Genomic DNA, 12311 nt, shown 5'->3' with positions numbered 1-12311 from the left:
TAATCTTATAAATGTGATAGAAACATGAAAGGAAAAAAAACATTTGATACATATCTTAGGGTTCATTTCCCTAACATCAACTTATCTGACCTTTTCGGCTTGACTCAGACATATACTAGTTATTGAAAATAAGGGAAACCATGGGACCTGTGTTTCTTTGGGCCTGGCTTACTTCACTTAATATAATCTTTTCCAAGTCTTTCCATTTCCTTTTTTTTTTTTGTCGGTCGTGAGGCTTGAGCACTGTCCCTCAGCTCTTCAGCTCAAGGCTAGTGCTCTACCACTTGAGCTACAGCGCTACTTTCAGTCTTTCTATTTCCTAACAATTGGCGCAATGTCATTCTTTCTGATGGAGGCATAGAATTCCATTGTGTATATATACCACATTTTCTTGATCCACTCATCTACTAAGGAGCATCTGGGTTGGTTCTATATCTTATGTCTTAACTCTTAAATGCATTTTTATTTTCTTGAAATATAAGTACTTAAATATTGTACCTAAGTTGAAGCCTGGAAATGAGCAGTTTCTTTCTGTGAGGATGTGGAAAGAAGCATTCCCTGAAGAGCGAGCTCAAAGAACAGCCAGCCTCCTCCTTGCTCCCCACAGCCCACTCACCTGCACCCAGGCCCAAACTGTGGGTTCAGGCAAATTATTGGGAAGCTTACTTTTTACCTTGATTTGTTTTCTTTTTGCCCCTTTTTGTTAATAGATGACTGAGAAAGATATCACATTTGTTGCTGAATTTCTTACTGAACATTTCAATGAAGAAAGAAATAGCTATTTTTACAATTTAGCCACTTTGAAAATAATCACAGCAAACATGGTTCATGATTAAAAAGTATTTAGCAATTACTTTTTTAAAAAGTCTAATTTTAAAAAGACTAAACATATAGTCTGTAAGTAGACTTCTGTTTGTATGTATCTCACAGTCTGCAAAAGACTAAATGCAATGGATAGCTGTTTTATAAAATACATATTGAGTTTGTTAAATTTAAGATTATTTTCTTAATATTTTGAGCTTTTAGAAATAAACTATGTTTGTTCTTTCTAGGCTCCAGACCTTTATAATCAAAAAGGAAAATATTTTAATGTTGAAAAATTTGGTCAGGTATGGGCTTTCTATTGAACTTGGTTTGAATATTAAGACTTTGTACTGTTAATTCATATTATCTAAAGTTTATGGAAAATAATATAATGCCAGTATAATTGGCATAGTTGTGTATTTTCTCAGCTGTCTTTGATGTCCAGCTTAATAGAAGACAGCTAATTTTAATGTCTACCTATGTGTTTATTCTGTTTTAATATGCTAATTTGCTTAATGTATATAAGGAAAATCTAACTTCAAGCAGGTGTGTGTCCTTGGAAAGGAGAAAGTACTGAACTAGTTTTGTCCTGTAACTGAGGATATTCTTTAATATTATACAAAATCCTTCCAAGTGTTGGTCTCTTGGAAGTTTTTAATGTGGAATCTAAAATTGGGTTAGTAGACACTTCATACTAAATTTCATTAAAAATCTCTCCATCTTCCCTGCACTTTGAAAGGGACTTTTACTCATGCTTGTTTTCATAGCATCATATCTTGGTCTTTTTAGAAATATTGGTTCTCTGGCTTTTACAGATCTTTTTAAGTACGGACACCTTCCATTATACATTATAAATATCAGGTGACTTCAGTCTACTCTAATCAGAGTCTTTAGTTACTGTGAAGCTGTCAGGCACTCAGTAACAGATGCAGGTGCCAACATTTTGAGTTTTGCTTAAAAGTTGCTTTTTTTTTTGAGACAGGCTCTTGCTATATAGGCCTTAAACTTGTGATATTCCTGCCTCATCCTCTTCTAAGTGCTAGAATTACAGGCCGTTAGAAACATGTTTAGCTGAAATGTTATTTGCAATAAATATTTTAGGTTCTTTTGTTCAAAGTCACTTTATTTTCAAGAAAATACCTCCCAAAAGTAAGAGTTTGAGGGGGTAGAGGGATGGATGAGTATGCATGTTCAAAGGGGTAACATTGACCAAGACATATTTGTCCATAAGCTGTACAATGGCAACTCCTTTGTGCATCTACTTAATAAAATAAATAAAAATTTTAAAATTAAAAAATACCTTGCAAACATCTAAGTATGAAGAATCAGTTTGTCCCCTAGTCTTTTGTTTCCAAGTAAAAATTGAATGTCATTTTTAAAATTTTTATTTATTTATTATTGTGAAAATACTGTACAGAGGGGTTACAATTACATGGGCAAAATAATGAGTACATTTCTTATCAAGCATTGTAGCCTCCTCCTTTGTTTCCCCTTCCCATCCCTTCCCATCCTCCCCCCGGAATGTCATTTTTTTACAAAATGTCTGCCTTTACAACTGAAACAAGATAGTTTCAGTCTTTCTTCAAGACAACTTTGCATGCTTTGATGTGTTGTAAAATCACCCCTGTGTGCCTCCCAACTCTGTCTCAAAAAACGTTAAAAGATCTGCCATCAAGACTTGAGAATTAACAATTTAATAGTTCTATCAGGGTAAATGAAACTGAATATGTGACAAAGAACACAAGAATTTGGTCCACTAGGTAAGGGGTGCAGGTACTGGCTGTTCTTTCTTCCACACCTTCCGTGCAAATGTTGACACCGTGAAAGGGCAAGTGACACCTTGGCACTAAAGCTGGCATTAACCTTGTAGTCAATGGAAGCATGCTGAACACTCTCAGGGATGGGGCTACACTGTGAGAACTGCCCTTATGGAGCATACTGTCAGTTGGTACTTGTAAAACTAAAATATAGCCCTGATAGGTAAGGTTAAAATATATCTTGAAAATGAGCCACAAAATGTAAACTCTGGTTTCTACACTTACTGTACTCTGACCATTTAAGTCATTTGCATGTTGTCTAGAATTTGTCACCTCACTTAGAAAAATAATGTACCTTCAGAGAACCTGGCAGTATAACAAGATAACTTACTAACTAGAATAATGTTAAATACAGGTTAGATCTTGAATCATTGATTAACTGAAAAAAATTTAACTGTATTTTTAGTATTGGAAAGATGAAGATGAGGACCTTGTGTCACCCCCTAACACGGAAGGAAACCAGTGGTATGACTTCCTCCAAAACAGCAGCCATCTTAAAGGTACTTTATGAACCAAGCAGGTGTTGGCCATGTTTATACGTAATTGAGATTAAAGAGTAGCCTCAACATTTGTCTAATTTCTTCAGGCTTACTTGGCATGTCCATTTTATTTGATTAGAGAACAGCATTTTAACAAGTAGAGTATGATGTCACCATGATAGATAGAAAACACCCTGAAATTAACTGTGCTGTGGTACATTAACTATGCTGACACGAAAATTATTTTTTCCCTCCTGACACCAGCCAGTTATGATACCAGCTGAAGGTCCTGCAATGCAATTCATTGCAGTTATGACACTGAGCACCCACAATGAGCATTAGCCTCCAGGGGGAGGAAGGCTCAGTCCGCTAGACTCCTCACATCACATCAGTCCCAAGAGCTAGGTTCCCTTACCCACACCTCTGTGGGACTTGACTATGGGGCATGTGTCCACAACTTTCCCCCTTAAGTTGGCATAGCTTCCAGAATGATGTACAATGCTCAGGAACACATTCAGCTTTCCTTTCCAGACTGTTTGTTATAAAAATTTAACTTGGGCATAGCCCAGTAGAAAACATCATTCAGGGTTTGGTGTGGAGGAAGAGGCCACAGCTTTTAGATCCTCCCAGCACTCAACATGTTCATCAACCAGGGAGCCATCCAAACCTCCCCAGTGTCTTTTTTTTAATTATTAAGAAGGTTAGTAAAGAATGGTTATGGTGGGCTGGGAAGTTGGCTCAGTGGTAGAGGGCTTGCCTTGCATGCATCAGGCCCTGGGTTTGATTCCTCAGGACCACATAAGCAGAAAAAGCCGGAAGTGGCTCTGTGGCTCAAGTGGTAGGGTGCTAGCCTTGAGCTGAAGAGCTGAGGGACAGCTCCCAGGCACAGAGTTCAGGCCCCAGGACCAGAAAAAAAGAAAAAGAAAAAGAAAAGAAAGGTTATATGGTTATGGTTATGTAAGGCAGGTAAAGATTACATTTATTATTTTGACAATGTCACCATTTCCCTTACTCTCTCCCAGTTTGTCTTGGGTTTTTGATGGAGGCTTCATTATAATGATTAAGTCACTGGGATAAAATTCAACCCCAAACCCCTATTCCTTTCCTGCAGTCTGGCAGATGGAGCTGGAAGTTATAATCTTCTGGTTAAGGCATAGTCTTTCCACCCCACCCAACCCTGAGGCTTTGCAGGAACCTGCCAGAGTGACCACATTAAAATTGGCCATCACATTTACTACTCAGGAAATCTCCTGGGTTTCAGGAGCTGAGTTTTGGGAACTGGGGACAAAGGCAATATGTTTTTCTGTAAATACCCAGTATGTCACCTCTTGAACCTTAAAGTGCTGAAATGATGATTTTTTTACCTAACACAGCTGGGAAGGGAAGTTCTGAGTGTGGGAGAGACAGTTTCAGAGCCATTTGAGCTGGTGGGCCTGAGTCACAGCTTGATTCACAGCTCTTTTCATCCCAGGCAGTTCTAGAGGACCAGTAGGCCTCTTTGTTTTTTTCCTTTTAAGTTGGAGAATACGATGAGTTCTTATGGATATTGTAATACTGTATAAAAAACCATTTTAAAATAAAAAGCATACTGAATACAACAGCAAAAAAGAAACAAAGCTAGCAGTGGCAGAGTTGCCTGGACTGCTGCTGCTATCACATTGTGGCAGAGTTGAGAAGAAAGAACAGGTTTCAGTACATAGCTTATGGTTTCCAATGCCTTCCATTTTTCTAATAGCCAATAGCGTTTTACTGTTGGGCTTTGGTGTAGGACTAAGCTTGAGAAGGACCAAGCGAATGTAGTTGTGTTAAGTGGGCTGGATTGAAGGGAGATTCTGGTCATTTTTTTTAACAAGGTATGTCGAAAGTATAATGAGAATTCCACCATGAAAAACTATGGACTGCCTCTGACATTGGATTATTTTCTCCTAATCATTGGTTTGCTATAGTTTTTGTTTTGTTTCTGTTTTTGTCTGAAACCAGAAAGCCCTTTGCTGTTTCGTTATTATACTCGAAAATCATTGCATTTTGTGAAAAGGCAAATGGAAACCATTATTGATCAGTGTTTGCAAATGCCAGCAGTAAGTTGGGAAGAAATGCACGTCTTTGTGTGGGAACAAGAGTATAGTATGTCTCATCTATGTAAATGAACATAGATATTAGGATAAATTGTAAAAATGCTGATATTCAACTGGTTTTGATTGTCAAAATTGGCAGTTTCTTATGGCTTGGTTATATCCATAGTTAATTCCTTATATAAATTTATTTTACTTTATGTATTTTTAAAATTATTATAAGGTAGGCACTTATGGCTCATGCCTGTAATTCTAGCTTCTCAGGAGACTGAGATCTGAGGATCGAGTTCAAAGCCAGCCAGGGTAGGAAAGGCCATGAGACTTATCTCCAATAAACCACTTAGAAAATCAGAAGTGGCACTGTGGCTCAAGTGGTAGAGCACTAGTCTTGTGCTGAAGAGCTGAGGGACAGAGTGCCCAGGCCCAGAGTTCAAGCCCCACCAACGACAAAAAAAAATTATTGTAAAAGTTATGTACAGAGAGGTTACAGTTACATAGGTCAGGTACTGAATACTGTACACTTCTTTTTGAACAGTGTAACCCCCTCCCTTATTTTCTGCTCACATAAATTTAAAAATTATTGTCTTAGTAAAGTATCTTTAGTGTTTCATTTGCCCCCCAGATCAATCTCATTACAGTCTTAGTCCCAGAGCTTGTGTGTCTTTCAGTGACTGATGTCATGAGACCAGAGGGAGGGAGTGGTCCTTTAGCACAGGCCAAGCAGGCTCCTCACCACTAGCTGCTACCCTTCTCTCTAATGATGTTTCCAAATCTTGCTTTTCTGTAGGATGTAATTGGAAAATCAATGAATCAAGCCATCTGTATTCCATTATATAGAGATGCTAAAAGGTAATCTTCTTTACCTGTTATAATTTAGCAGCCAGATTGCTCATATTTCCTTTTCTGTAAGTGTGTGTCTCCTCATCTTGTGTAAACAGTAGTTTTTGTTCTAAACTTAAATAGCTAAATACATTACTTTTCTTTCCTTAGGTGGAATAATAAAAGTTCAAATCTATAGTACCTTCTTTTTACTATTTTAGAAGAATCGCTGTATAAAATATGTATCTTAAGAAGGCATACTGATATTTCCCAGTGAGTATTCCTTTGAAGTTTGAAATGAAGAGATGAGAGCTTAATATTTGTAATAATAATAAGCTATTCAGCTTCCCTTCCAGCATTTTGGGTTTCAGCAAAGCTGCCTCATGACTTTAGGTTTGCATTCAGTATTCTCAGTTCTCACATCTGGGAGATGGTAATGCTGAGTTGAGAAGCTATTTGATCCCTTCTTGTTCTAGAGTTTTAACTTTTCTATTAGTATATAGCCTCGTATATAAGTTTTTTTTAAATAGGTTTAGGAAAATGACAGCAGACCTGGGTTATATCTAAGGAACACTTAGCGATTCAAAACTGTGTTAGTAAGTACTTTATAGAAAGGCTTTTTTAAATTTTAGGTTAATTATCTTTCATCAAATAAGAGATCTTGCCCACAGAGACTTTTTGAGATTCCAAAGTAAACATTCTGAAAATCAAATGTATTCAGGGTTCCATTAGCATTTTAAATGGTTGTAAGTCTCACTACGGAGGTACTATTTTATTTGTGTGTGCCAGTCTGGGGCATGAACGTAGGCTCTGGGCATTGTCCCTGAGCTTTTGTGCTCAAGGCTATTGCTTTCCCACTTGAACCACAGTTCCACTTTTGAATTTTTGGTGGTTAATTGAAGATAGGAGTCTCCTGGATCCCTGCCCAGGCTGGCTTCAAATGATGATCCTCAGATCTCAGCGCTGAGTAGCTGGGATTACTGGCATGAGCCACCAGCACATGGCTAAAAGGATTTTTTTTCTTTGTCAAGTTGATATACAGAGGGGTTACAGTTAATAAGTAAGATAATAGGTATATTTCTTGTCTAACTTGTTACCCCCTGCCTCATTTTTCTCCTTTCCCTCCCCTCCCTAATCCTCCCACTTGCCAAATTGTACAGATCATTTCCAACATATTGACTTGTGAATATGGCTATTGTATTGGATCCCCCTTGTCCTTTGTCTCACGATTCTGTTCTCCTTTCTCTTCCCTAATTCAGATAAATGTATATACAATACCAGGGTACCAAAATCAAATACAGTGACAATAGGGGATAAACCATAGGGGGAAGAACACACCAAAGAAACAAAAAGTACATAGTACGTCAAACACAAAAACAACAGGGCTGGGAAGGTAGCTCAGTGGTAGAGTGCTTGCCTTGCATGCCTGAGGCCCTGGGTTCGATTCCTCAGCACCACATAAGCAAATAGAAAAAAGCCAGAAGTGGCGTTGTGGCTCAAGTGGTAGAGCACTAGCCTTGAGCTGCCCAAGCCTAGAGTTCAGGCCCCACAAACAGACCCAAAAAACAAAACAAAACAAAAACAACAACAACAAAGAAAAACCTCATGTTTCCATGTCTTGGAGTTCATTTTGCTTAGCATCATCCTATATGGTCATATGTACATAGTTCTTGAGCTATTTTTCTCATTTGTTAAAATTATCCTGGATGTATACTAATTATTGCAAGTAAGGGAAACCATGGGACCTATTTTGAACTGCATTCCTCAGATCTAAACCTCCTGAGTAGCTTGGGTTACGGGCATGAGCCACTGGCACTCAGCTTTACCACATTTTCTTGATCCATTGATATACTGAAGGGCATCTGGATTGGTTCCATATGTTAGCTATGGTGAATAATGTGGCGATAAACCTAGTTGTGCTGGTATGTATATGTATATGTATACATATGTGTATCACACTTTCTTTTTTGTTGGTCATGGGACTTGAACTCTGTGCCTGGGCACTGTCCCTCAGCTCTTCAGCTCAAGGCAAGTGCTCTACCACTTGAGCCACAGTGCCACTTCCAGTTTTCTGGTGGTTTATTGAGGATAAGAGTAACAGACTTTCCTGTCTGGACTGGCTTTGAACTGCATTCCTCAGATCTAAACCTCCTGAGTAGCTTGGGTTACGGGCATGAGCCACTGGCACCCAGCTTTACCACATTTTCTTGATCCATTGATCTACTGAAGGGCATTTGGGTTGGTTCCGTATGTTAGCTATGGTGAATAATGTGGCGATAAACCTAGTTGTGCTGGTAGCTTTAGTATGGCCTTCTTTGTGGTCATTTGGGTAAATGCCCAGCAGGTGATTGCTGGGTCATAGGGGAGCTCTATGTGCCTTTTGAGAACCTCCACTAAAGGGAATTTTTGAATTCAAGATGCTAGTTGTCCTTAGTTATGGCCTTTAGCTACTTAGTGATTAAGATTTTAAACCAAGCTGGTTTGCCTGACTAAGTGTTTAAGTTATAGTATTCTGGAGTGGAAGTGGTAGTGTTGGTCTGGGATTTGGGAATTAGATAGGTGTGCTAACATTGCCAGTCATGTTTGTTAAAGCATTTAGATTTATTGGCTATGTAGTTGTTCCAGAGGGTCTCATTCCCCTCTCTCCTTTCTTTCTTCAAGATCTGTAAGTAATGGACTAATTGCTGTGAAATTTGGGAGCTTCACCTATTCTACAAGTGAAAAAGTCAAAAGAAGATAATGCCCAAGCCTGATTTGGGACAGAAGCATGTGGGATATATGTGTAGTCAGTGCTATGTCAGATGTGCTGTCAACAAAGGGGCTCTGTCATTTGTAGGGGGGCAGATTTTCTTTTACTTTGATTCTTATTAGCTCTGTTCACTCAGTTATATATAAGGTATAACTCATGAAATTTTCACAGGTTTAAGGCCTAGCCATTTATGTCCAGAGTTTTCTAGAACTGTGATAAAATGTCACAGATCATTTTGTTTGATCTTGATTACTTACTTTGTTATAACTAGTTATATTTGTGAAAATTGATATAAAAGTATAAACTGATAAGGTGTTTTGTCATTGCAGGGAATATCACCTACGGTTTTAAATTATTTTGTTTTTGCTTAGTGTCAGCATAATGTTATACATACTGTATTTCATTGGTTATGATCATTTCTGATATAACAAAACACATCTCACTTCCAGCAACTACAGCTGTTTAGATGCCCAGTTTTATGATGATGAAACTCTAACAGTCATTCTTAAAGACACCATGGGATGTGAAGGAAGAGACAGACTCTTGGTCCAGTTGCCATTGTTGTTTGTGTATAACAGTGAAGATGCTGCAAAGTACCAATTCACTAGAACTTATGCCACAAGGTAACTAACTACCTTAGTGGTAGAGGGTCTGTGTGGTAAAAGTTAGCTTTATTTTTTTAAAGATAGGATCTCAAAAAGAGCTGGAAGTGTGGCTCAAGTGGTAGAGTACCAGGTGCTGAGTTCAAACCCCAGAACCACCAAAAAATTTTTTTAAAGTGTCCCATTGTGTATCTCACGTTGCCTTGCCTTGAAATAGCCAGGCTTGTCTCAAATTCATGAAGTTCTTACCTTGGTCTCCAAGGTGTTGAGTTGTCAGTTGTATGCTACCAGGCTTAGCTGATATTTAGCTATATTTACCATGTGCCAAGAATTCCAGTTTCTTAGATATGCTAGGCAATGGTTTTCTTTTTTTAAAAAAAATTATTTTTATTTGTGAACATACTGTACAGAGGGGTTACAATTGCATGGGCAGGATAATGCGTACATTTCTTAATTAGGCAATGGTTTTCTAGTTACTGGTCTACCCATACAGACAGCTGAGCAGAAAACCTCCTGCTTTTTTTTTTTTCTTTGTCCATCATGGGGTTTGAACTCTGGGCCTGAGTGCTGTCCCTCAGTTCTTCAGCTGAAGCCTAGCACTCTGCCACTTGAGCCACAGTGCCACTTTGAGTATTGTGGTGGTTTATTGGAGATAAGAGTTTCACAGTCTTTCCTGCATGAACCATGATCCTCCTGAGTAGCTAGGATTACAGGAATGAGCCACCAGTGCCTGCCTGGCTTCCTACTTTGTATTTTTAAAATCCTAACTTCATACAAGACACTGAAACCCACCAAACAAAAGGGGAGGAGGAGACTAATTGCTATTAAATTTAGGAGGATCATCTACACCAGAAATGAAAAAAATCAGAAGAAGGTAAGTCTTCCTTCATGCTATAAAGTCTTCCCAAATGTTACAAATTTCCTAATGTTACAATTGTATGTTACCTCAAAAATTAAAAAACGGAAAAAAATGTGCCGACTTTAATCATTGTCTTGTCCCTTGCTTTAATATTAAACTAGGAATTTTTGCTAGAATAAGATGAGGAATTATTTGGAATGGAGAAGAGGACTTCATTTGAGTTATGTCTTAAAGGATAGCATTAACTTTAGTTTACTGTCACTAATAATTGTAAACTTTCCTTTAGTATTTTCCAGAATTGGGACCCCAGTTCTATTGCAGAGTCTAAAGTCAGTTCTAGGAGATAGTTTTAGTTGCTTGAGGATTTAAAGTAATGAGATCCCTTCTTTAATTTAAAAACATGGGCATCTGCTCTCCTTGAAAGGGAATTGAGGACTGGGTGCACAGCTCAGTTTTGCAAGGCTTGAATTTAATCTCTAGTACTGTATCCTCCCTCCCCATCACCCAAAAAACAAAGGGCACCGAGACCTTACTAAAATGAAGCCAAGGCTCTGTGGAATGTAGTATTTTTACAGACTGTCTTGTCACCTGGGAATGGAGTGTGGGTGGGAGTAGGGCCCCAGTTGCCCCAAACCCCTCCTTTAGTGAATGTGGGAGGTGGAGGTCCTGTTTGATTCCTGGACTGGTTTTTCCTCCAGGCTAGATGAACAAAGCAGTGTTATTCCCACACACATCCTGCACTTTGAGAAGCACTGGCGGTTACTGGAGAGCATGAAAGCTCAGTACGTTGCTGGGAATGGTTTTCACAAAGTGTCCTGTATGGTGAGTATGGCTTTGTTTCTATGCAGCATCCTGTGTGTACTCAAGCATGTCATCTCCAAGGCTCCTTCTCTGGTTGTCATTCTGTCCCTTGGTTTCAGTTAACTGAGCAAGCAGCAGGCTAGCTATTTTGTTTTCTTGTTTGGAGAAACTTTGAGTAATTTCAGAGCCAGGTGCTGGTGGCTCACGCCTGTAATCCTAGTTACTCAGGAAGTTGAGATCTGAGGATCTTAGTTTGAAGCCATCCCAGACAGGAAAGTTCATGAGGCTCTTATCTCCAATGAAGTACAGAAAAAGCCAGAAGCGGCTCTGTGGCTCAAGTGGTAGAGTGCTCACCTTGAACAAAAGGATAGCACCCAGGCCCAGAATTCAGGCCCCAGGACTGGCAAAAATAGTTTGGGTTCTAGGTTCCATAAATTCACCATGTAGTATGTGGAGATCCTTTTATATAAAATGAAGGTGTAATTGGGTGATTTTATAGTAAATTGTTAAAAATATAACTTTCCTATAAAACTATTCTTTGCTTAAAGATTCTGATTTCTGCTTCGTTTTATAAAATTTGTTTGCAAAGCCATTAGTTAGAAAATTGTTAATGTGACTCCTGACACCAGTGGCTCATACCTATAATTCTAGCTGCTCAGGAGCTGTGGCTCCACTAGAATGCTATGAGCAAAAGATGCTCAGGCCCCGTGTTCAAGTCCCAGTTCCAGGTGCATGTGCGCTTTCACACATACACACAGAGACACACACATTAATGTGCCTTTTCTTCTTTAGTTAAGTTCAAGTCTCCATCATGTAAGAGTATTTGGAATGGACATCGATGACAATGGGAACTGGATGAGTCTTCAGATGAAGAGGAGGAAGCCAGTGGTAAGCCTGTGAAGATCAAGGAGGAAGTGCTGTCCGAGTCAGAGACAGAGGCCTCTGCTGATGCTCCAGCCCCAGAGATAGTCGTCAAAGTGGAGAAGCTTGACCCTGAACTGGACTCATAATCCAACTTGCCATTGTTTATTACATGTTACTGTGGCAGAAAGGACTCAGAAGATGGACTGAGACATCTTGGGCTGTGCTTAATTTTCTTTGTATAACAAAGAAATAAACAGTAACTTTTTCATATTTTGTATCACCTTCTCTTAGTAGGATGGCCATTGTAATACTTTCTCTTTGTTAGAAGTCTTTAATAATGTGTAAAGAAAACACAAATGAAGAGGCCAGGTGTGGTGGCTCATCCTGGTAATCCTAGCTACTCAGGAGGTAGAAATTTGGAAGATCCTTGTTCAAGGTCAGCCTG

The 12311-nt window shown here is 38.9% G+C and overlaps 1 protein-coding gene across 1 annotated transcript in view; it reads left to right on the top strand.

Moving 5' to 3' along the window:
- The window catches only part of LOC105980558 (anaphase-promoting complex subunit 4-like), a 137392-nt gene extending 125308 nt beyond the window's left edge, over nucleotides 1-12084 (top strand). The window contains 12 exon segments of the mRNA XM_013009448.1: nucleotides 711-765; nucleotides 1051-1109; nucleotides 3028-3121; nucleotides 5081-5178; nucleotides 5960-6021; nucleotides 6057-6077; nucleotides 6163-6264; nucleotides 8653-8727; nucleotides 9184-9363; nucleotides 10900-11023; nucleotides 11795-11843; nucleotides 11846-12084. Coding sequence (XP_012864902.1) covers nucleotides 711-765; nucleotides 1051-1109; nucleotides 3028-3121; nucleotides 5081-5178; nucleotides 5960-6021; nucleotides 6057-6077; nucleotides 6163-6264; nucleotides 8653-8727; nucleotides 9184-9363; nucleotides 10900-11023; nucleotides 11795-11843; nucleotides 11846-12012 — 1086 coding nt within the window. The 3' untranslated portion in view covers nucleotides 12013-12084.
- The last annotated feature ends 227 nt before the right edge of the window (nucleotides 12085-12311 follow it).

The sequence above is a fragment of the Dipodomys ordii genome, unplaced genomic scaffold, assembly GCF_000151885.1.
Source record: "Dipodomys ordii isolate 6190 unplaced genomic scaffold, Dord_2.0 Scaffold10, whole genome shotgun sequence".
NCBI classification, from domain to species: domain Eukaryota; kingdom Metazoa; phylum Chordata; class Mammalia; order Rodentia; family Heteromyidae; genus Dipodomys; species Dipodomys ordii.
The sequence above is the reverse complement of the archived record's forward strand: the minus strand, read 5'-3'. Positions and strand labels throughout refer to the sequence as shown.